The sequence below is a fragment of the Eptesicus fuscus genome, chromosome 16 (genome assembly GCF_027574615.1).
Source record: "Eptesicus fuscus isolate TK198812 chromosome 16, DD_ASM_mEF_20220401, whole genome shotgun sequence".
In the NCBI taxonomy this organism is placed as follows: domain Eukaryota; kingdom Metazoa; phylum Chordata; class Mammalia; order Chiroptera; family Vespertilionidae; genus Eptesicus; species Eptesicus fuscus.
Window position 1 is genome coordinate 53,395,879 of NC_072488.1, and position 23,581 is coordinate 53,419,459.

At 41.1% G+C, this 23,581-nt stretch overlaps 1 protein-coding gene across 1 annotated transcript in view; it reads left to right on the top strand.

The window, feature by feature from the left end:
- Positions 1-23,581, top strand: part of DNAH6 (dynein axonemal heavy chain 6) — a 216,325-nt gene that overhangs the window by 61,463 nt on the left and 131,281 nt on the right. The window contains exons 12-22 of the mRNA XM_054727991.1: positions 34-185; positions 1,760-1,912; positions 3,495-3,746; positions 8,346-8,474; positions 9,683-9,796; positions 11,361-11,504; positions 15,658-15,870; positions 16,549-16,641; positions 18,230-18,349; positions 20,838-21,018; positions 23,458-23,554. Of these exons, the coding sequence (XP_054583966.1) occupies positions 34-185; positions 1,760-1,912; positions 3,495-3,746; positions 8,346-8,474; positions 9,683-9,796; positions 11,361-11,504; positions 15,658-15,870; positions 16,549-16,641; positions 18,230-18,349; positions 20,838-21,018; positions 23,458-23,554 (1,648 nt within the window). The remainder of the gene's footprint in view (positions 1-33; positions 186-1,759; positions 1,913-3,494; positions 3,747-8,345; positions 8,475-9,682; positions 9,797-11,360; positions 11,505-15,657; positions 15,871-16,548; positions 16,642-18,229; positions 18,350-20,837; positions 21,019-23,457; positions 23,555-23,581) is intronic.

Here is a 23,581-nt window from a genome sequence, read left to right on the forward strand (position 1 = left end):
ATAATGTTGCTTTATATGAATTATTTTATGTAGATGTTAAGTTCTTCAGTGAACAACTGGAAAAGTATCACAGACAGCACAAGGACGCTTTAGCCCTAAGACCCACCAGAAATGTAGGCTTGCTGCTCATTGACACTAAGCTGCTAAAGGAAAAGCTAATTCCATCACCTTTGCGATGTTTGGAGGTAACTATGAACTAGGAAAATTTTTAATTATGGCCTCTACAATTATTTTATGACTTTCCTACTGCAAATAAACTGTATTTTCTAGCATTACCAATATTTAAAGTTAAAGTAAGTCTACTGGGCATTCTTAATTTCTAGGAAAAGTTCCATATTTGCTTCCTGTTCCAAGCACAGTCAGCTTTCAGATGAGGAAAGAGAGGGGACTGCAAGCCTCAGCCTCTTACTCTTATGCCCTTTTTCCTTTGTTGGAGTATTTCAAGGCTTCTTAGTGTCACGTTCTGGTGGGAATGCTTTTTCATTTGAATATACTGAGATCACACTTTGGAGATCATTTCCTGATCTGAAACTGTCCTTAAAGATCTGGTAATATTTTAGTACTTTTGTAGCTCACAGGGTCAGTCCGGCTGGTTTGTACAGTTTATTAGAACACAGCTATGACTATTGGCTTAGGTGTAGTCTAGCCTGTGGGTGCTTTCTCACTACAAGGGCAAAGCCGAGTAGTTGTGACAGAGACTGTATGTCCTGCAAATCTAAAACATTTACTATCTGGCCCTTACAGAAAACTACTGAGCCCTTTATAAAAGACGGCTCAGAAGTGCTGGTACCTGTTCTGTCATTGTAATTAGTTGTATGACCTTGGGCTTTCTCCTAGAGCTTTGCTTCGTCATCTTTTGAAAAGGACAAAATGTACAATTGGAGCAAATTCAATTCAATTTCAGCAGTTTGAACACTACTATATACCAAGCCAAGAAAACTGCTCTCAAATTGGCTTAAGCAATCAGAAAACTTATAGGCTATGCAGCTTTTTTAAAAAAAAAAAAAAAAACAGGGAGAATATGCATCAGAGAGGTTTGAGCTAGTGACTCAATGGTGTTACCAAGAATCCGTTTCTTTTCATTGCCTTTACTGAGCCTCCTGATGTACCAGGTTCGTCATAAAGCTAACATTCCCTCACATTTGTGACTTGGTTGTGAAAAGCTCCACAAGCTCATTATTTTTTTGTTTCTGTACAGAGACAGAAAAAAAGAGAGATTGGGATGCTGAGCATACATTTCTCTCAGCCTTAAGCAGTGGTATTGGACCTCTGTCTAATTGAACCAAGTAAAATCAGAGGTCCACCCTTACCCAACCACACTGGCCAACAGAAGCCAGCCTCCTGTGTGCCTAGTGATCAATCAGCCTCCACCTTTGTTTCTGAAGGAGAAATTGATCAATTTTCCCCCAAACCACATGGCTACCACCCAGCATGAAAGGAGCAGAATTGATGCTGGGGAGGACATGACAAGGTCACCACACAGGGCAAAGTAACAGAAAGCGTGTGTACAAGAGCTCAGAGAGTTTAGGCAAACTTTTAAATAAGCTGTGTAATCTAGTTTGTTCTGGAAATGATCTTCCTGTTGGTTCATTTACCTGGCAGAGATTTAATGTGGGAAGAAAAAAAGTCCCTTTATATACATAGCTGCTTCCAATACTTGCTGATTGAACAGATGTTCAATTAGGGTTGACCTACAATGTGTAGTAAAATGAAAATATAATCAAGCAGTTATTATTTATATTTTCTTTTTCTTCCGTAGGTGCTAAATTATATGCTTCCTTGTCAAAGCAAGCAAAAAGTGGATGCCATTATCTCTGAGGCACAAGATGCAGAGTACAAACTTGAATTTGTTCCATCGACCACCATAGAATTTGTTAACAGCTTAGTATTTCTTGATGAAATTCAAGAAAGGGTGAGTTGAGTCATACACCTCATTATTGCAGTCTTGTGATAGGTAATGACAGATAAAAGAAACTGAGGGATTGAAGCTCAAGAAACAGCTGTGGAAATATCAGAAACACTTTCAGACAAAGTAAGCAGATGCCCTACACCCAGCAACAATGACAGCTAACCCTGCTCAGACTCCTACTACTGGTCAGACATTGTAGTGCATTTTTTACAAACATTACATTTTAAATCCTCACAAAAACGTAAGAAGTAGAGATCATTTTTATTCTGCAGATGTGGAAATAAGGAGTAAAATAGATTATGTTGTAGGTTTGATCCCTACCCCCAGTCAGGGAGCATGCGGAGGCAACCAATTGATATGTCTCTCTCACATCGATGTTTCTCTCATTCTCTTTCTCTCCCCCCCTCCATCCCTTCCACTCTCTCTAAAAATCAATGGAAAAAAATATCCTTGGGTGAGGATTAACAGCCTCCCCAAAAAAAGGACAGGAATTAGGAACTAGTACAGCCTAGGGAAACCAGAAGGCCTCTCTCTTTCCATCTCTCATCACTGCTCCTCCCTAGAACCCTAGAGCGGTATTTTTCAAAGGGTGGTCCCCAAACTGGCAGCAGCAGTAGCAATGGGAACTTATTAGAAGTGCCTATTCCTCCGTCCCACCTTAGACCTCTGAATCAGAAACTTGGAGGAGGGGCTCAACAATCTGTTTTAACAAGCTTTCCAAGGTAATGGTGATGCAAGCGAAAGGCCGAGAACCAGTTCTCTGAAAGCCTCTCTCTGCAATCTTCTCCACGTGGAAGCAAATGGTCTCTGCCCACAGCTACAGTCTAACTCTTCCCACATTCAAGAGAGAGGTCAGACTGATGTCGGATTGCTAGCTCCCAGTTTGATGCTGCTTGTGACCAGGAGGTTGAGTCAAGTTAGATGAACATGGCTGCTTCGTCTATAACCCTATCACAGAGTTGGGGCGGGGGGGGGGGGGGGGCAGAGGTGGAGGGTGGGGAGGGTTCCCTCAAAATTGGAGAGTCCCTTGCCAGAAAATTAGGAAAGATGCTGTCCACTGAAGGTGGGACATCAAGGTGAAGATGTTTAGTAGTCAGTTAGAGGTAGAAACAGTCTTTATTAAAGGATAGCGGGAGACTCATCATAGGTTAGTAGTCTGAATCTATGCAGGCAGGAACATGGCCTGTCCACAGCTCAGGGCTGGTCTGGGACCGTCACAGCTCAGCACACATGCCGGGAGCTCTGGTATTACAGCTGAGCATCCTCACAGCACGCGTTGTCCCTGAAAACCTTAAATATTGGCACAAAAGAGAAAGGAGAAAATTAAACATGAGAATAAGGCTAACTGTGCTCAGCTCTGAGCAGCTTACCCCCTGGGCCTGATTACCTGTATTGTAACAATGACAGCAGTGTTCACCCGACAGGCTTCAGCCAGTTTACCAGAAGCCTGTTTACCATGCTCTCCGTGTGCTGGCTCTCCTCAGCCTGATTTTCCCAGTGCTCAGAGGCTGGCTGGTGTTAGACAAGGCCTACAGGGTATAACAGGACTCAGATTATTTAACAAACAACCCATGTTTCCGTTCAGATCGAAAGCCTCGAAGATGAAGGCAATGTGGTGATTCAAATGTACAAGCTCATTGAACAGTATCAGGTTCCCACACCGCCTGAAGACTTTGCCGTCTTTGCAACCATGAAGCCCTCCATTGTTGCTGTTCGGAATGCCATCGATAAATCTGTAGGTGATAGAGACGCAAGCATTAAGCAATTTTGTCTGCATTTGGGTAAAGATCTTGAAGATCTAACCAATGAAGTGAACGAAGTCAAGCTGCAAGCACAGGTAAGTTAAGGAATAATTTTTTTAAAATAATATGTAAAGTTCGACTACTATTTTAATTGAACCATTTCGGGAGCCTATTTTATTTTAATCTGATTTAACTTCTCTTTTATATGACTTTATTTTGACCAATTAACAAGGTCTTTGAACTTCTATTTCTGAACTCTCTTCAAGTACTGAATACACTTCAGACCATTGCAAGCAAAGTAGATACATAATAATTGAATTTTATTTATACTGGCTTGTACTTATTATTCTAAAATGAGTGTTTTTACAACTTGTTAGCATATTTATAGCTACTTCACAATGAGTTTTCTTAGCCACATATTCAAAATTTTCTATTTAGGAAGAGGCAGAATATCTATATTATAAAAGGCCAGTGGCCATAACGCCTTAATGACCAAACGACTGGTCACCAGGAGGTGCATTGATTGGTCTCGCGCAATTTTGCGTGCTGGGCCTCTAGTAAAGTAATAATGATAATGAAGAATATTTGGTTAACTTGCACTAATTTTACTATACAAAAGATACAAGGGGAATTTTTTTTATAATTTAAAATAGACATCTGGGTGATTCTTAACTGACACATATATGAACATCTGATTTTGTAACGATCCATTATCATTAACATTAACTAAAACTTATCATAGAAGTATAGAACCATATAAAGTTATAATCAAATCAGAATAATTGGGAAAAAGTCAATGTCCATCAACAAAGGATTAGTATAATGTGTTAGGGTACATGTACCCAAAGGAATACAAAACAGACATTAAAGATTACAATATACATTTAAATGTATTAACATGAGAACATGAAAGTAGCTAACATGTATTGTGTACTTGCTATGTGTCAGGTACTAAAGTACTTTTGTATTTTCACACAGAGAAAACTGTACATACTGTAACATCTGTACAGCTCAGTGAGTTATCAGAAAGAAAACACATCATGTATCCACTACTCATGTCAAGAACTCTAACATTTCTGGTTCCTTTAGTGTCCCCTTTTATCACTAACCCTTTCTTCCTCTCCACATGCATCCACTACCCTGAATTCTAAACTATAAATTAGTCTTGCCTGTTTATGAACTTCAATTACATAGAATCATACAGTAATGTGTCCTTTAATTTCGTTTAATTCCTGCGATTCATCCATGTAGCTGTGTGTGAATGTAGGTTATTATCCATGTTCATTATTATACTAGTGGCCCGGTGCACAAAAGTCATGCACATTAAAAGGGGATTAATTAGAGGTTATAATTTAATATTGCTATTTGCCCTTTCTCTATAATAGAACTGTCAGAGATTAAAGAAAATTAGTAAAATGTATATGAAAACTTTCCTCCTGTCAGAGTCTGGGGTGCACCACGGGACCCAGAGTCAAGTCCCACCCACCCACATGTGCCTCAAAATCACATGAGACCCAGACCCTGCCGCCCCCTCCTCCCATTGGGCTAGATCCAGACCCGGCAAGTCCCACCCTTGTCAAGCCCCACCAGGCAGGGGGCGTAGCCTCAGGTCCCCTGGCCCGGTGCCAGGACAGGGGGCATGGCCTGAGGTCCCCCAGCCCAGACCGGGGCAGGGGGGCGTGCCTTGAGGTCCTCCATCAAGCCCCACCAGGTGGGGGACATGGCCTGAGATCCCCTGTCAAGCCACGCTGGGTGGGGGGCATGGCCTGAGTTCCCCCGTCAAGCCCCGCCAGGCAGGGGGGTGCAGCCTCAGGTCCCCCGGCCCAGCACTGGGAGGGGGGCACAGCCTCAGGTCCCCCGTCAAGCCCCGCTGGGTGGGGGTGTGGCCTGAGTTCCCCTGACCCAGCACTGGGGGTGCACCTTGAGGTCCCCCGTCAAGCCCCACTGGGTGGGAGGCTTGGCCTGAAGTCCCCTGTGAAGCCCCACCTGGTGGGGGGTGGGGGGAGCAGCCTGAGGTCCCCTGGCCCAGCACCAGGACGGGAAGCGCACCTTGAGTTCCCCCGTCAAGCCCCGCTGGGTGGGGAGTGTGGCCTGAGGTCCCCTGTCAAGCTCTGCCAGGTGGGGGACTCGGCCTGAGGTCCCCTGTCAAGCCCCATGGGGGTGGGGGAGGGCATAGCCTCAGGTCCCTGCTGATTGCTCGTTAAGGCTCCTTATGGGAACTTGGCCTCAGCTGTGGGTGCAGATATTTTTTGTGACAGAGTGATGGTCAATTAGCATATTCCCTCTTTATTAGATAGGATAGTGTTTCATCGTGTATCACAATTTAATTATCCATTCCACAGTCGATGGACATTGGGATTGTTCAATTTTGGCAAAGATGAATAATGCTTCCAGGATCATTTGCATGTTTTAACTCATTTAATCCTCAGAACACTGATAAAGTTTTATTATTTGCATTTTTATAGAGAAGGAGACCAAGACACAAAGAGGTTAAGTAATAATAAATGGAGGAACCAGACTTCAAGTTTAGTCAGTCTGCTTCCAATGATTAATGGCCTGGTTAGCTGCTGCACTATATACTTCTTCCCATACAGAGCAGGCAATGAAAAGTACCGGTGATTATCCTTTGTTTAGAAGCAATACCTATGTGTATAGATGATGGGTTGCTAGAGAGAGCAGAAGTGCCAGCAAGTGCTTTATGTGTTGTGGTGCATTTTTAAAAGCATGATGCGCACACACAAACATGACAGCAGGGGTTCTCTCCAGCAAGTGCTCCTCCTACAGAGGGTTTGGAATGAACTCAGTATCACTCCAGCCGAGAACTGCAACTTCACTATTTCCATAAATGGTACCATCTTACTGTCGCGACTGCCACTCCTGTTGATAAAGGGAATTGGAGGGAAAAAACCTAAATGTGACAATTGATGATAACGCAATTTATTTCCGTTTGAAATGCCTCTTTTATTTTTATTTGGTGTCTTTGGCATAGATTTTTAACTCAAAATTGGAACTCCCTATCAAGCAGCTCTTCACCGTTGCTCCCCGCCCCTCCCACCTGCAGCTCCATAAGGGGAAATCTGCATTTCCTCCCAGCGGATGGAGGGGCGGGGCGTCCGGTCCACGTGCCGCCCCCTGGAACACAGCTTCCAGTGCAGGTTGGCTGGGGCTGATGGTCCCGGGCAGCTGCCAGCTAAGGGTCCTTCCTGGTTCTTTGGGTACCATGCTAGTCCCTCCTGCTGCATTCTGCCATTTCTGCCATCGCCTGCAGTCTCAATCTGTGACTTGCTAATCCCGACCTCAGACGTCCTCTGTCTGGCAGTGCTTTCAGCAGTGGCCCTCCCAGAATCAAGGCCAGGAGGAGGCCACGATCCCCTGCATGCCACTCCAAGCCACGAGGCGCCAGAGAGCCAGCCCAAGCCCCTTCCTCCTGGACATCTCCCTTCGCTTTTTCTAAGGGAGCAGGTTGCCATTTTGAGTGCAGGGCCATGCTGTGTGGGGGCTGGGAGTGTTGGCCTCCTCACGCCACGGCTATACCAGGTCTGATGCCTCAGTTGCCTCCGATTCTCCCAAACCTGGTTAGGTGTTTCTACTTTGTTCCTAAACTTTTCCATTCCCGTTCACGGGGTGGGACTCCCACCCACCAGGTCAGCCAGAAAACATGTCTGACCATTTATTCTTTATTTTCCCTCTTCCTCCCTCTCAGAATTCAAAGGCTTTCTAGTTCGTTTATTATAAAATGAGAATTCTCCTTGTATTATAGTCTCTTCCTACTTTTCTCTATTGCACTCACCTCTCCTTACCTAAAGTCACGTTTGTGGAAGAAGTGTAGGACATGAAAGCAGATGAAGGAAAATATATTAGGTATTATTTAAAACTAGCTTTCCCGTTGCAGGAAAAATCCTGCAATAGGATTTACTGCTGCACTCTACCCCGCCTCCGCCCCGCCCTTGCCACCCGCCTCACCTTCTCTTCCAGCCCACCCGCGTTTCGCTTCGCCCCTGGCCCCGCCTCCGCCCCGCCCTTGTCGCCCGCCCCGCCTTCTCTTCCAGCCCACCCGTGTTTCGCTTCGCCCCCGGCCCCACCTCCGCCCCGCCCTTGTCACCCGCCCTGCCTTCTCCTCCAGCCCGCCCGCATTTCCCTTCGCCCCCGCCCCACCTCTGCCGCGCCCTTGTCACCCGCCCCGCCTTCTCCTCCAGCCTGCCCGCATTTCCCTTCGCCCCCTGCCCCACCTCCGCCCCGCCCTTCTCCTCCCCCTCCCCCCGGCTTGCTTGCTTCTTCGAAGCTTTACTCCCTTCTGCAGCTCTTGGCTTCTTTGGACGCTGTCTTGATATGCAAATTAGCCGCCATCTTTGTTGGGGCAATTTGCATACTCGTCCTGATTGGTTGGTGGGCGTGGCTTGGCTGGTGGGCGTGGCTTAGGTGTAGCGAAGGTGTGGTCAATTTGCATATTTGTCTATTATTAGATTAGATAATTGTTATCCCCATGGATAAGATTTTTAAAACATTTCCATACTTCTTACAATACATATGCTTGCATAACAATTCAAGTAAAGCCCTCATTTTAACATATTTTATAAAAAGCAGAGTGAGAAGAGAATTTGAAAAATGTGTTTTGAAAAACATTTGTTAACTTATTGCAATGGTCTACATCAAAAAGCAGGAACCACTCATCAAAAGCTGCCTTAATTTTACAGGATCCCCAGATTTTGGATATTAATGCCGACCAAGACAAAATAAAGTCCCAACTGACTGAGCTGCAGTTAGTTCTGGATGATCTTCAGAAACGCGCATTTCAATACAAATCTTACCAGAAAAATTTCAAGGTAATGACAGCTCTACATGTATTCTTATTTTTTTTAATTTATTTTTATTATTGGGAGTATTACAGATGTCCCCATTTCCTCCCTTTGTCCCCCTCCACCTGGCGCCCCCTCCACCCAGGCCTTCACCTAAATATTGTCTGTGTCCAGGTGTTAGCGGCACCTGTCACGGACACGAGAGAGGTGTTACAGGACAGCCCCCTGAGCCAGTGGGAGAGGGCTGTCCCCAACCTCGATCCACAGACGGGCTCTCAGCTAATAGGAAGAGCTGTTGGGTGGGGGTCTGAGGGGTTATATACCCTCCTGTCTATAGGCTTCAGAATTCCTCTGCTGACTATTTTGGTACAAATTAATTCTCAAGGTCTCTCTTTTTTTTTTTTTTACTTTGTTGTGGCCTTCCCAGAATTCATGAGAAGCACCTGGCAATTTTTTTCTTGCCAAGCCTTGAGACTGCTGGCTTCTCTGTTTAGGGGGTAAAACTGCCTTTCCCTTGCCCGCCCCCCTCCTTTCCCCTTCCTCCATCCCTTTCTGTATTCTCTCTTTAGGAAGGTTTTTAAACCATTTGCTTTGGTGCTCTGGGGAAGATAATGGCTTATTAGTTTGTTCCTAACAATTAGTTTGTTCCTACACTGTTTGGCCTTGTTTTAATTTTCCTGTCTCAGTTTCCCTATTCCCCCTGCCCTGGAATCCTGTAACACATGGACTCTGCATATATGCATATAAGTTCTTGGGCTAGTCTCTTTCTGCCCTCCTCCGCCCTTCCCTTTGAGAGCTGTCAGTCTATCTGTGCTTTTAAAACATGTCCACAGAAATGACACCGATGCACAAGCACTTTCAACAGCGTTACTGTGAACATGGGATGCTCGGACACGTGTGTGCCCGGTCACTGTGCTGGAACAGTCTGACTGCCTTTCAAGTGTTTAAAGATTAGCACACTTTAGAGACAAAATATCTTTCTTATGATACTTACATCTTCAGAGGGTATTTTCATTCTAAGGAAATATAGAGAGTTATATTTTATCACTCAAATGGAAATTTGAATTTACATGCATGTGTTTTTTCTTCGTTTGTTTCTCTCTCTCCTTTCCCTGGTTAGGATCCCCCACACTAATATTCTCCTTAGTCACTGTATCAAGAATTACTAATAGGAGGATAACAGGTATTTATATCTGAAAATTAAAGAGTGCATTTTGTTTATTACATATTTAAAGGTGGAAGTTTCTAAGTTTGAAGATTTGGAAGAAGTTAGTGCTGAAGTGAAGCTCAAACAATTGCTCTGGGATTCTATGACCGAATGGGATCAACTCCAACAAGACTGGTTAAAGGTAAAAAAAAAAACACACAAAAAAAACAGCTCTCAATTCTTAAATCATGTTTGTTTTAATGACACTTAAAATCTTCCTGTGAATTACAATTCTTAAGCAATCTGGAATATTTTTAAGTTTGGTGAAATATGCAATGTTATCATGTTATGGGAATTATTATAATTTTTCCGGTGAAAAGCACAAAGGTCTTTCTGTCACTATACTTCATAGCTTCATGCACGATGGGAAGGCAGCTCCTCAGGTCCTCCACTGAAGAAGACACCACAGGACCTGGACTGCTTTGTGGGTTTTGAACCAGTGTTGTCATGATGCAGTACACCCAAGTGTTTTTGAGGATTGTAGGTTTTTATTGGGGATCCATACACCTTAGGTTCCTGCTAGCTTAGGTTCTGTTCTTATTGTCCTTCGGAAAAAAGGAACCCATTTGTTCCCTGTAATAGAGTAGAATCACAGCGATGAAATTTGGGATCTTCCCTGGAGAGCTCAAAAGTAAATTAACTTAATTAGGGGGCCAAGTACAATAGAGTTTGATTTCTAGGTTCTGTCTTTATATTCAAATTTAACATGGCTCAACACTCTGAGAGGCAGAATGGATGACCATCTATACTTTCAAGTGTGAAGTGGACGTGTTAGAAATACCACCAACTTCACAAATACTCTTTTACACTTGCTCATTCATCCTACCAGTGCTGATACCTATAATTAGAAGTCATAGGTCTGGGTTAAATAACAGTGACATAGGATATGTTCTCCAGGTAAGGTTCTAGCTGCTGGGGATACCAGTGGAAAACAAAGAGGACCAAGTCCAAACCATCACAGGACTTACCTTTGGTGAGGAAAACAGAAAACAAACAAATATCTGCTATAATATCAGAGACTTTTAAGTGCTCTTGTATAACTTGTCACTTATCTCAGAAGTAGAAGCTCCTGAGGAATAAAGAAGAAGCTTAGAGAGTTTTCTGATCACCCCAAAAGATGAGGACAGCAGCTTCCAAAGTGGGATGAATTCATACAAAATGCACAAAAAGACCCATTAGGGGTCAGAAAGAAAATGTTGAATCTGGGGCGGTGGGAAGGAAAGTTTTACAAATTTTCTGATGCCTCAGTCCATATGACCATCTGACATTTCAATATATGTGTACACTTACATGTTTATATAACTGAGAAATATATTTATAGATGCTTGCATATTTTGGGGCATCTTTAAACCCTTTATATTAAAGGGGTGCATAAGCAAACAATAGGAGGATACTAGGTGAGAAATTTATAGTTAGCAAGAGTAAAAATTTGCTGTATATTTCCTTAGAAGGTTTGGTCCCCAGGAATTAATTACAGGACTAGTAATAATGTGTTGATGTAGGAGACAAGGACATGAAAATAATAATAAGATATGCCTGATAGACTATTGGCAATCTCAATAAGTAAAGCCATTTCCAAAAGTATAGAGTTGAGTTGGATTAACAATTTTGCTACTGGAAAATCTGAGTCAAGTAAAAAACTCCACTGTGTCAATCTTGCCGATTATCCTGTATCTTAACTTCTTTTTTTCCTCTGATTTTCATAGTCCAAATTTGACAGCTTGGATCCAGAATTCCTCAACAGTCAAGTCTCTAAATATGCCAAATTTGTGACTCAACTGGAAAAAGGCTTGCCACCCAACAGTGTAGTGCCCCAGCTAAAATTTAAGGTGGAAAAAATGAAAGAAAAGGTAAGTTCGGTAGAAATTATTTCTAAAACTCCAATCAATAATATTGCTCCATGCCAGTGATACTGACATCGGGAACTGCTCCACACGCAGGACAGACAAACTCCACTTTTGAGGAGGGACTGTCCGCAGCCCTGTCTTCAACTGGCTGAATAATGCAGCTGAATACCATGGTTTGAAGTAGCGTTCAGAGCGAGAGTGTTTCCCCATCCACTCAGCCTATAGGCGGCAGGACAAGGCCAGGGCAGCCTTGTCCATTGACAGCTCTTACCAAACAGATATGCCATTTTTCCAGACGTGCCATGATGTGAGGGAGGTTGGGAAGCTCTGCAGTAGGTGTGCAGGGCTGGCTCTTTGAATCCTGTCACTGCTAAACCAGCGCTTGAAATGGGAAGGAAAAGGGAAATTAATTTTTATTCTTTTAAGCAAAAAAATAAAATAAAATAAAGGACTGAAAGAAGACATGAGTAGAAAGAGTAAGCAAAGCTTCGGGCACAATGAGAAGCAAATGTTCCCTCTTGAAGAGTGTTTTTGCAGTTTTTTCTCCTTTAACCTTGCAATATCTAGAAACAGTTCTTAAAGGTTACTTATTCAGTTTCTTTATTGTCTTTAGTGTGCTTTTAACATATAATTGTAAAAAAATTCACTGGTCACAGTCTGCATTCCACCTTTTGTTCCTTGGAAATCCTGGAACTTGCATACAGTAAAAGTCACTTTATGGCATTTTATGGGAAAAGTCACGTAGCCAGCATAGCAGTGTTGTACAGAATACTCCCATCCCCACCCCCCGAATTCCCTTCTGTTTTCCCTTTGTAGTTGCTCCATCTTCAGTCCCAACCCCAGGCAACCACTGATCTGTTTTCTGACCCTATAGTCTTTTCTTTTGCAGAAAATGATATAAATTGAATGAGACAATATGGAGGCTTTTGGGTCTGGCCTCATTCACTTAGAAAAATGCATATAAGATATGCACTCATATCCAGAATGCATAACATACTCTTATAACTCAAAAATAAAAAGGTAAAAAAATCCTTTTAAATGGGCAAAGGATTTAATAGACATTTCCCCAAAGAAGGTACATAAAAAGATGCTGAACAGCATTAGTTATCAGGAAAAGACAAAGCCACAATAAGATACCACTTTGTACCCACAAGGATCAGAAAGACAGATTATAGGCGAGGATCTGGAGGAATTAGAACCATCATATGTTTCTGGTGAAATTATAAAGCGGTACAGCCTCGTTGGTTTGGCAGTTTCTCAAACCAACATAAAGTTAACAATTTACCAAGTCACTCTACTAGTTATATAACTAAGAGAACTGAAAACATATGTTCACACGAAAATTTGCATATGAATGTTCATAGCAACATTAGTCATAACTAGAGGCCCAGTACATAGATTCATGCACCAGTGGGGTCCCTCAGCCTGGCCTACGCCCTCTAGAAATCTGGGACCCCTCAGGGGATGTTGGAGAGCCGGTTTCAGCCAGATCCCCACAGGCCTAATTAGAATTTTAAAAATCCCTCTATGTTGTTACATGAAGCAATAGTTAATTAATTTTTATTGCTGAGTAATATTCCATTGTGTACATTACTACAGTTGATTATCTAATGTTTTTGCTAATGTCATGTGTTTTGTCTTTACATATACAGCAAACACAACATATTGTCATTATTTTTGTTTTAGATAGTTAGCGTTTAATATAATACAAAAGGAAACAAAATTTATTTTACCTTTATTCCATTCCCAATGTTCTTTATTTCTTTATAAGGATCTAAGGTTCTGACTCACAGCATATTCATTCTGCCTGAAGAACTTTCTTTAATATTCCTTACTGAGTAGATATGCTAACAATGAATTCCCTAAATTTCTGTTATAAGAAAGTTGTTAATTTTTTTGAGTGATATTTTCACTGGGTATATAATTCTGAACTGACACATTTTGTTTTGGTTTGTTTTCATAAATTTAAAAGTATCCTTTTGTTATCTTCTTGCTTGTATGGTTTCTAACAGGAAATCAGCTGCAGTTCTTTTTCCTGATTTTCTGTGGATAACAATTTTTTTCTGTCTGGCTGCCTTCAAGATTTTATCTGTTACTTTTGTTTTGGCAGTTTGCAATGCAATATGCCTAGGTGTGTGTTGATGTCATTTTGTTGTTGATGCAGTTTTTATTATTTGTATTTATTCTGCTTGGTTTTCTCTGAGTTTTTTGGATCTCTGGTTTGGTATCTGTCTTTAATTTTGAAAAAAAAATGCAATGTAGCTGTTATTTCTTCAAATCTCTCTTTTGCTCTGTTTTCTATCTCTTATTCTTCTGGAATTTTTATTACATGTGTTTTAGACTATCCAATATTGTACCACAGCTCTTGCATATTAGGTTACAGGTTTTTGTGAGAGAGGAAGGAGACACTAATTTTTCTCTGTGTATCAGTTTGGGGAATTTCTACTCATTTATCTCAAGTTCACTGATTCTTAGCTGTGTCAAGTTCATCAAAGGCTCTCCTTATCTCTCTTACTATCTTTTTTATATTTAACATCTGTTTAATTATAGTTTCTATCTTCATATTAACATTTCCCATCCGATTTTGCATGTTGTCTACCTTTCCTAGTAAAACCATTAATATATTAATCACACTTTTTAAATTTTATTTTATTTTTTTATTTTTCTACTTTTTAATCCTCACCATAGGAAATTTTCCATTGATTTTTAGATAGAGTGGAAGGGAGGGAGGGAGAGAGCAAGAGAAGCATCGATGTGAGAGAGACACATGAATTCGTTCCCTCCCACATGCACTCCGACCAAGGTCTGGGATGGAACCTGCAACCCAAGTAGGTGCCCTTGACCAGGAATCAAACCTTTTGACCCATCAGTGTGAGAGCTGACACTATAACCACTGTGAAACACTCGTCAGGGCATTAATCACACTTCTTTTATAGTCCCTGTCTGTTAATTCTAACATGTGTCATATCTGAGTCTGGTTCTGATTGGTTTTTGTCTCTTGGATGCATGTTTGTCTTGTCTTTTAATATACTACTTAAATTTTGGTTACAAGCCAAAATTTCTATATTTGTGTAATATAGTAAATAATGCCTTTCCTTCCACTTGGCATTTTGTGTGGCACATTACGTTAAATCTAGTGAGGAACTGGGGTACATTTGAGGTTTGATGTTCCTATAGCTGCCTTCAGTATACCACAGCCTTTAAATTGTCCTAGTGATACCTTGTGTTTAGGGTTTGGTCTGGTTTGCCAAAGATCATTGTTTCCATTTCCCCCTGACCTTGTGGCCTCCCTTTGTATTGTGCCCAGAAAGAATCTGTCTCTTATAGCTTTCCACTCTGTATTCCACTGTTTTTTCCACTCAATACTTGTTCACCTGGTAGGAGAAATGAAAAGGGGCATTCCCTCTTATTCTGATTAAACTCTATCTTAATAAGGCATTGTGTCCCTTGTTCTCAGGGTTATTACTTTCCTAAGTATTCCTGCCCCTTCTCCACCTGTAGTTAGGAACCTACAGTGTATTTCTGTTCCTCCCCTGTGGGTAGAGCTTTTTTATTTTTCCTTTTCCATTTATCCTAATGTTTATAAATACCTACAATGAGTTATCACCAATATCTTAGGTGAGAGTTTTTGTTCCTCCCTTCTCTGACATTAAAGCTTTGGTACCAGAAGGAAGCTAGGAGAGATTGGATGGTTAGTTACATCTCCTGTTTCCATCTCCTGCCAGCACCATAAGGTAGGGTTTCTTAAGAGTCTCCTCAGTCTTTTCTTTGAACACCTCTATATTTGTAGCCCCCAGGTACTTCACCCTCTCATGCTACCCCACGCTCAGTCTTTAACAATTTATTTTTTAAATAAAGCTAAGTCTTCCAGCTCACTTAAGTGGCATCCCAAGGCAAGTGTCCTAGATAATCAAACTCTCAGATTCTGTTTCTTGCTGTGGAGTAAACTGTGGGTACTACAAGATTGAGTTAGTTCATTGACCTGCAATTTAGGTTTCTGATAGGTTCAATACAAGTCATTAATTTGAAGTTTGTTCAGATTTTTCTCTGTTGTAAGAGTGTAAGTGATGTTCTTTCCAGATCTCTACATTCTCGGATTAAAAACTGTGTTTTTAAGATAAAAAGCATGGTGCCTTTGAGCGTGTTTGTTTTCCAGCTGCCAGTTATCATTGATTTGAGGAACCCAACCTTGAAGGCTAGACACTGGACAGCTATTGAACACACAGTTGATGCCACCCTACTGGACCTTGAAACTCCGTTAACCTTAGAGAGGCTCGCCGAGTTGCATGTTTTCGACTTTGCCCAAGAAATCCAGGACATTTCAGGACAGGCTTCTGGAGAAGCTGCCTTAGAAGTAATTCTTAAAAAGGTAAATATGAAAAACATATGTCCTTAAGATCAGGTAAGGTAAAGTTTTTCATATCACCAACTTTTCGGTTATCTGGATAGATTTTTCAACAGTGCAGCTCTCATCCTCTCATTATCAATCGTCCTTCTAGTGTTTCCTTATATTTATTATCATTATTATTGTTATCACAATTATAAATATCTTCCTTCTACTTAGCTTATAGCCCAACATTAACAACGTTTAAAATTTGCATGCTTATATAAAAAAACCCACAAACTAAAGAATATATTTTACATCAAAATACATTATCTTTAAAACTACTAGAAAAGACTATGTGAAATACTTCAAAAGATGTTGAAAAAAGTTCTCTATCTAGTGTACTTAATCTCCTTTCCCTAAAAATTCACACATGACTTACCAATCACATGTGTAAAATGATTTTTACCTTTTAATTAAAACACAAAGTGATAGGTAATACACATTAAAGTATCACAAGTTATTCATATGTATTAACATCTGTTAATAAAATTAAGCAAAGCAGGGTTATTTAGCTGAGAAAAGGATTTTAAGGATTTTAAAAGTTGTAAAGGAGGAGAATGGGATTATTATGGCACTTTCACCTATTTCATTTCTCATGCATTTATTAAGTACCTAAACACAAATGAACTTAGATATCCTAAGACTTGAATTCTTTCTAAGGTGGAGGATTCTTGGAAAACAACTGAATTTGTCGTTCTCCCTCACCGAGACACCAAAGATGTATTTATCCTAGGTGGCACAGATGACATACAGGTGGGTAACTGGGTTATTGAAAACTTATGGTGAAGGTTCTGGCCAGAACTAGTCCTAAATCTTTTATGGGAGATTATGATGGAGAAATGGAATATGAGTTATTAAATAAGAAAAATTTAATTAGGAAGGAAAAGTATGAGTATAAATAATTGACATGAATGCTTGTGTATGAGAACCATTTAGAAAAGCAATAAAAATGGCATATATGTGTAAGAGTTGTAATCCTGTAACTGTTGAAGAATTTAGAAAAGCAAAGAGATCGTTTATGGCTGAAGTAATCAGAGAATCCTTCCTTGACTGGCTAAGACATTCTGGACCTTAAAGGGTAAATGAGATTTGATAGACATAGATGAGAATGCCCTTCAGCACAGAAGGGCACTTCAAACCACTTAAATGAAGCAAAGAAACATGAATGAATATTTCAGGTTTATAGCACACTGAGAAGCTAAATTCTCTTGAATTTTTTGAGAGTAGGAGTACATGGCCATGCTCTACATTCCGTGTGTTTGGAATATTCTTAGTGACTTAAAATCCAAAGACACATTTGTTTAGCGAAGGGATCTGGATCTTACAGCTCAATTTAAAAAGCAAAGCCCTGGTCTGTTAGGTTGTATCCAGGCCAGAACTGAAGATGAAATGGCTTTGCCAGGTATAGGTTGGTAAAGCAAGATCAGATGATATTCTGGACAGTGGATGGGAGAGCAGACTCAAGATGAAAGTCAGTCAAAATAAGGCCAAGTGATTTTAGGTGATGGGGCTTTTGTTCTCAAGAAGTTTATAATTTAAATAGAGCAATTGAAGTCCTTTAGATTAACAGTCTTTTTTTTTTTTTAAATGCATATGTTCTATGAGAGTTGCTATAGTGTAAGGTTGGAGGTAGAGGGAAAACTGTCTATAATCATTCAGAGCTTGATATGAATTAATGAAATTTTCCTCTTCCTAAAGTTAATTGAGGGAAAGTGATGTTTCATTGGTTAGAAAAGACAGCTAATTTTTCTGTCTTTTCCTAGTTTTGAGTACTTCGAGAAATAAAGGCCTGGATGACTAAATAGTGTTAAGAAGGTACCAAGTACTTTAAAGTAGGATGTGAGAGAGAAGAGTGTTGAACCAAACCAAAACAAATGCCAATAATAATTACAGAAACAGCCAAGACTTGGCAATCAGACAACCCTTTATGGCATTTGAGAGAACATGATATTGGGTTGTAAGCCATAAAAGCCATAGTACATAGGATATGGAGGGAAAGTGGATGGGGAGGTACCAGTATGTCAGGCTAAGCCAGGGGTCCTCAAACTTTTTAAACAGGGGGCCAGTTCACTGTCCCTCAGACCGTTGGAGGGCCGGACTATAGTTTAAAAAAAAACTATGAACAAATTCCTATGCACACTGCACATATCTTATTTTGAAGTAAAAAAACAAAACGGCATAAACACCCGCATGTGGCCCGCGGGCCATAGTTTGAGGATGCCTGGAAGCTATTCGTTCAAGAAGCAAGATTTTAAATAGACTCTTGGGGCTAAATACCTGTAATTATCTTTGAAAGCACAAGCACATGATGTTGCATGATTTTCTTCTTCTTTCTTTATAGGTCCTTCTTGATGACAGCACCATCAATGTCACCACCATTGCCTCGTCACGTTATGTTGGTCCACTGAAAACTCGAGTGGATGAATGGCAGAAGCAACTTGCTTTATTTAATCAAACACTGGTGAGTAAGGATAAGTTCAGTTCAGGGACTCAGAGAACTGGAGAGCCACTGGAGCTTAGAAATCATTTGTTCAATCACTTAAATATTATATAGTTTAGATGTAATATTTAATTGATGATATCTTATTATGATCAGAATGTAAGGAAAATTCAAATCTATTAGAGCCCTTCTTTCCAAGATTATCCCATCACCCTTGTATTAGTCATTATTGCTATGAAACAAAATACCACACACTTAGTGGCATAAAATAATATGCATTTGTTATCGCCTAGTTTCTGTGGGTCAGTAGTTCAGGTGTGGTTTAACTGGGTCTCCTAGTTTGGACCTCACAAGAGTTCAGTGCAGATGTGGTCCAGGACTGAGTTCTCATCTCCTATTCAACTAAAGAGGGATACACTTTCAAGCTCACTTGGGTTGCTGGCAGAAATGATTTCCTTGCAACTCTGGGACTAAGGGCTTCAGTTTTTTGCCAGCTGTGATCTGGAGGCCATCCTCAGATCTTTCATGTTGCTCTGTTTTCTTTCTATGTGGACTTTCCCCAGCATGGTAAAAGGGAGGAAGAAGAGCATTACTCATTGCTTTTCTCGTAGAGACAATCACTGTTAATCTAGCAAGGTAGAGAAAGACTCCTGGCAAGATGAATCCTATATAATAAAAGGCCAATATGCAAATCAGCCAAACAGTGGAAAGACTGGTCGCTATGACATGTGCTGACCACCAGGGGGCAGACGCTCAATGCAGGAGCTGCCCCCTGGTGGTCAGTGCGCTCCCACAGGAGGAGTGCTGCTCAGCCAGAAGCCCTGGGCCAAGCTCATGGCTGGCAAGTGCAGCGGCAGTGGCAGGAGCCTCTCCCGCCTCCACAGCAGTGCTAAGGATGTCCGACTGCTGGAGCAAGCCTAAGCCATCAGTCAGACATCCCCTGAGGGCTCCCAGACTGTGAAAGGGTGCAGTCTGGGCTGAGCAACGCCCCCCACCCCCTGAATGCATGAATTTTGTGCACCAGGCCTCTAGTATACACATAATTGTGCACATTCTGTTACCTTTGCCATGCTCTCTGTGGCTGTAAGCAAGCACCCAACACTCAAGGGCAGAGGATCACACAAGGGTGTGAACAGCAGATCTAGGGGGCCACCATAAGAGTCTGGCCACAACAACTGCCTAGTTGTAGAAAAACACTCACTGTTGCTTGAAGATTCTTGGTACCTTTTCTTGTGGCAGCCACCTCCTTTTTATTTGATTCTACTTCAGATTATCCCACAGCAAAGCAGAAAACTCACTCACACTGATTGTACTTTGTTCCCATCCAATCTCTTACTTAGATGTTAGCTTTTTAACTTGATTTAATTGCATTTAGGTTTCTATATATCTATTCTAAATGAAGAATTATCTGTGAAATAATAAAGCCAGTGGTAGGGGGAAAAAAAACACACAATTTTTTCCAATGTTGTTTCATAGAGATCTTTCTCAGGAGTTCATCCTCTTCAGTGAACACTTTATAATCTGACCCGTATCCAGCCTTCTGTACTGATGGCTGAGCCCTCTGAAGGGAGGGACTATAGATCAGCATAAAGGACATGTTCCCATGAGGATCCTTAAAAGAATCCAATGCTGACTATTGGAGATGCTCCAGAGAATAGAAAGTGTGAGACCTGAGATAAACCAGGAACTAGTTTTAACATTAGGGCTTACATGTAACCCCCAAATCTTGAGTAAGAAGTGAGAAACCTTTTCATGGATCTTGGGCAGGAGGCACAAAGAAGGGTGAAGTCTATAAACTTGAGTTCTGACATTGCATTTCTGGTTTCTTTGATTATCAGTGATTGTCTCCATGAGAAAAGCAATGAGTAATGCTCTTCTTCCTCCCATTCTTCTGTATTTGCCACATTCTGTCATTAGCAGGTTTTACTTTTTTGATTGAAGGAAATATATTTCTTTTTTTATTAAACAATCATATATTTCTTCTTTGTTTTTAAATGGGAAGGGAAGAATAGACACATAATTGAAAAAAATTTTTTTGTAATCCTTTCTATACAGGGTGAGGCAAAAGTAGCGTTACAGTTCATGTGGGGAAATAATACATTAATTAATAGAGAATAATACAAGAATAAACTATGTTTCGCATGCTCAAACCTCCTTTTGTTGCAGCCTATATTCGGAACTAGTCACTACCTTACCACTTCCCAGCCCTTCAGATTGCTTTGAATAAGCATACCCCAACCGCAAATGTCTCCTTTGGGGATTTTAATCCTTCTCTGGGTCCATCCTAGCGACCACACAGTAGACTCATTATAACTATTCAGTAGAAAATGGGTTGAAATTGGGGTGAGGCGAGTCTTGAACTCTGTAAGAAGTTTCATTTTAACAGACCCATAAGAAGCCCCCAAAAGGAAAAAGAGACAGTGAGCCTCCCACATAATTATTTTTAATGTAGCTGTGTATGTTTTTAATTTGGGGTTAAAATTTGACAGTGTCCATATTTTCCGCCCAGGAAGAGTGGCTGAACTGCCAGAGAAACTGGCTGTACCTGGAAAGTATTTTTAATGCTCCAGATATTCAGAGGCAATTGCCTGCAGAGGCCAAGATGTTCCTTCAGGTGGATAAGTCATGGAAAGAGATCATGAGGAAGGTGAACCGGCTGCCTAACGCTCTTCGCGCGGCTACTCAACCAGGTACAGAACAAAAATTTAAAGACGAACAAAAAGACTTGACAATCATCTAAAATGTTTATCATCCACGAGAGTCTAATAATATGTGGTACACTCAACCCTTAATTCTAGTCAGCACTGATGACCAGGAGTAGTCGTAATACACTGGACGCCCTGGCAATGTGGATTGAACACTATTATCTTGCTACCTCTTGCTCTCTTTATAATTTGGGAACACTGCTGCAGTGTCAGTCATGCTTCCATTTCACAATTTTGACAACAAGACATAACAGTTACCCCCTCTCCCCCCGTCCGGCAATGCCCCATTCTGCCAAAGCTCTCACAAAGTTGTAACCATAAACGTTTCCATAACTTATTTTTTTAATCCTCACCCGAGGATATGTTTAGTGATTTCAGAGAGAAAGGGAGGGAGGGATGGAGGGAGGAAAGGAAGCAGATAGGGAGAGAGAGAGAGAGGGATCAATAGAGAGAAAAAGAAAGATCAATGTGAGAGAGAAACATCCACCAGTTGCCTTCTGCACATGCCTGACCAGAGATCGAACCCAAAACTTGGGTATGTTCCCTGACTGGCAACCAAGCCCACAACCCTTCAGTGTACAGGACGACATTCCAGTCAGCTAAGCTATACTGGCCAGGGCTCCATACCTTCCTTTTACTCAACTCATTAAAACCTGTTAAAAACATTACCACCAATTGTAATTCAAATCTCAACATTGAAATGTGTTTTAATAAGTTCCATCTTCTAGGGATATGGCATCAAACTCTTTGCAGCATATGCATGGTTATTGAACTTCATGATTTGTATCCAAGCTTCAGCAAGCTTGTTTATCCTGCAGATGGCAGCATATAACCTATCCTGGTAAATACCCCGACAGCTGCCCTGCCAGAGGCAGCCTGCTGAGCTATACTTTTTGTCTAAAGACTTAACATAAAACAGAAACCAGAAGGAAAAAGCTGTGTGGCGGGATAGAACTGAAAACTTTAAAACTTTGGGGCTCTGGAGGCTGCCCGCATCCCTTGGGTCCAGGTCCCCTTCTAGCCAGAAATCGCATCACTCCAACTTCTGATCTTATCATCACAGCTCCTTCTCTGCCTCTAACCCTCCTGCCTTCCCTCTTATAAGGACCCTGTGATTACATTGGGTCCGCCGGATGATCCACAGTACTCTCCCATCCCACAATCCTTAATTTAAAGACAGCTGCCAGGTTCCTTTTTCCACATCAACTAGCATACTCTCAGGCTCTGGGCATGGGAGCTGGACATCCCTGAAAGACTTCAGCTCTGCCTACCACATCCACTTAATGTGCATATTCACACCTTTTGCTGCAGAAATATTAAGGTGTTTGATTAGAATGCTGCCCCAGTTCTTACTAGACTTATGATATAACTTTTGAAATTTTTAAAAAATCTGATTCCAAAATACATCTAGTCCTAGGGATTTCAGATAAAGAAATCTGTATACATCATTTCAGGTGATGATAAAGCTATGAAGAAAAATTAAGCAAGGTAAAGGGGCTAGAGTAGCCGTGTGTGTGTGTGTGTGTGAGTGTGTGTGTGTGTGTGTGTGAGAGAGAGAGAGAGGGAGAGAGAAAGAGAGAGAGGAGAGAAGAGAGGAGAGGAGGAGAGGAGGACCAGGAGGAGGGGGAGGAAGAGGAGGAGAAGAGAGAGAAGGCTTTCTAGATAAAGTGATTTTTTGAGCAGAAACCTGTAGGAATGAGGGACTGAAACAAGTATGTGCATCTGAGGGAGTATCGTTAAAGGCAGAGAGAAGAACAAAGGCACTTGGTATGCACAAATATTAGAAAGGAAGCCAGTATGGGTTGGGATTGTGTGCACAAGGAGAAGGTCTTAGAAGGCAAATCCAGAGAGGTGAGCTTGGGTGGGAGTTTGAGGGTTGGATTGGGTCATTGATCACATCCTTTGGGACCATGGAAAAAACTGGGTTTGATTCTCGGATGGGCGGTTAAGCCAAGCACTGTGATAGGTACCAAAAGGTCAAAGTTAAGTAAGACATGAATCTTGCTCCTTAAGTTGCTGGAGTTTAGTGATGAAGAAGTAAGATCCCATTGCCATAATTTCAGCATCTAAAGATGGCAGGGGAAACAGAAGACATGAGTAAGAAAGTTCAGAGAATGGCTTTATTTGGAGGATCAACAGTTTGGCTTTGGTTTGTGCACCCTTAGCTCCTCAAAAGGGAGGGATGCCAGCGAAAAACGTTTCAAATTAAATTCTGTTCAATTATAGTAAATATTAAGATTAAGATTAATTTCATTAATACTTTACATTCTTAGCCAACCCCACAAATTTTAATTTATTAGATTGTTTTTACCAAATAAAACCAAAGCTTTAAAAATGTGATCATATTTTATTTCCACTTAAAATTATATTCTCTGTTTATTTTAACACAATTTTACCCCAGTACCTTTGTTTTTCTATGAACAGGACTCCTGGAGACATTTCAAAATAATAATGCATTACTTGACCAAATTCAGAAGTGTCTAGAGGCATATTTAGAATCAAAAAGAGTTATCTTTCCCAGGTAAGTTTACAGGCAATCTATATTTCC